This window comes from Penaeus monodon, chromosome 22, assembly GCF_015228065.2.
Source record: "Penaeus monodon isolate SGIC_2016 chromosome 22, NSTDA_Pmon_1, whole genome shotgun sequence".
Classification (NCBI taxonomy): Eukaryota; Metazoa; Arthropoda; class Malacostraca; order Decapoda; family Penaeidae; genus Penaeus; species Penaeus monodon.
The window spans coordinates 1071506-1071719 of NC_051407.1; the positions used below are offsets into that span (position 1 = coordinate 1071506).

A 214-nucleotide genomic window follows, 5' to 3' on the forward strand; every position below is an offset into this window, starting at 1 on the left:
AGATTACAGTCTCATTTATACTGAATATCATGGGAAGGACAACCGTCCTGACACTGCCTTAACAGACACATTCCAGAGGACACTTACCTCCTTCCAATCCCTGAGCTGCTTCTCCGTCGCGTCCCTCGTCTCCTCCATGACATTCTCCAGCTCTGATATTACCTGAAGAAATTATACAGTAGGTAAGACTGGTTTCTGGGCGAGGGATTCCTTG

At 47.2% G+C, this 214-nt stretch overlaps 1 protein-coding gene across 1 annotated transcript in view; it reads right to left on the minus strand.

The window, feature by feature from the left end:
- LOC119587629 (axonemal 84 kDa protein-like) overlaps positions 1–214 on the minus strand; it is a gene marked incomplete in the record, with an annotated part of 24003 nt that overhangs the window by 21066 nt on the left and 2723 nt on the right. The window contains 1 exon segment of the mRNA XM_037936333.1: positions 88–162. Coding sequence (XP_037792261.1) covers positions 88–162 — 75 coding nt within the window.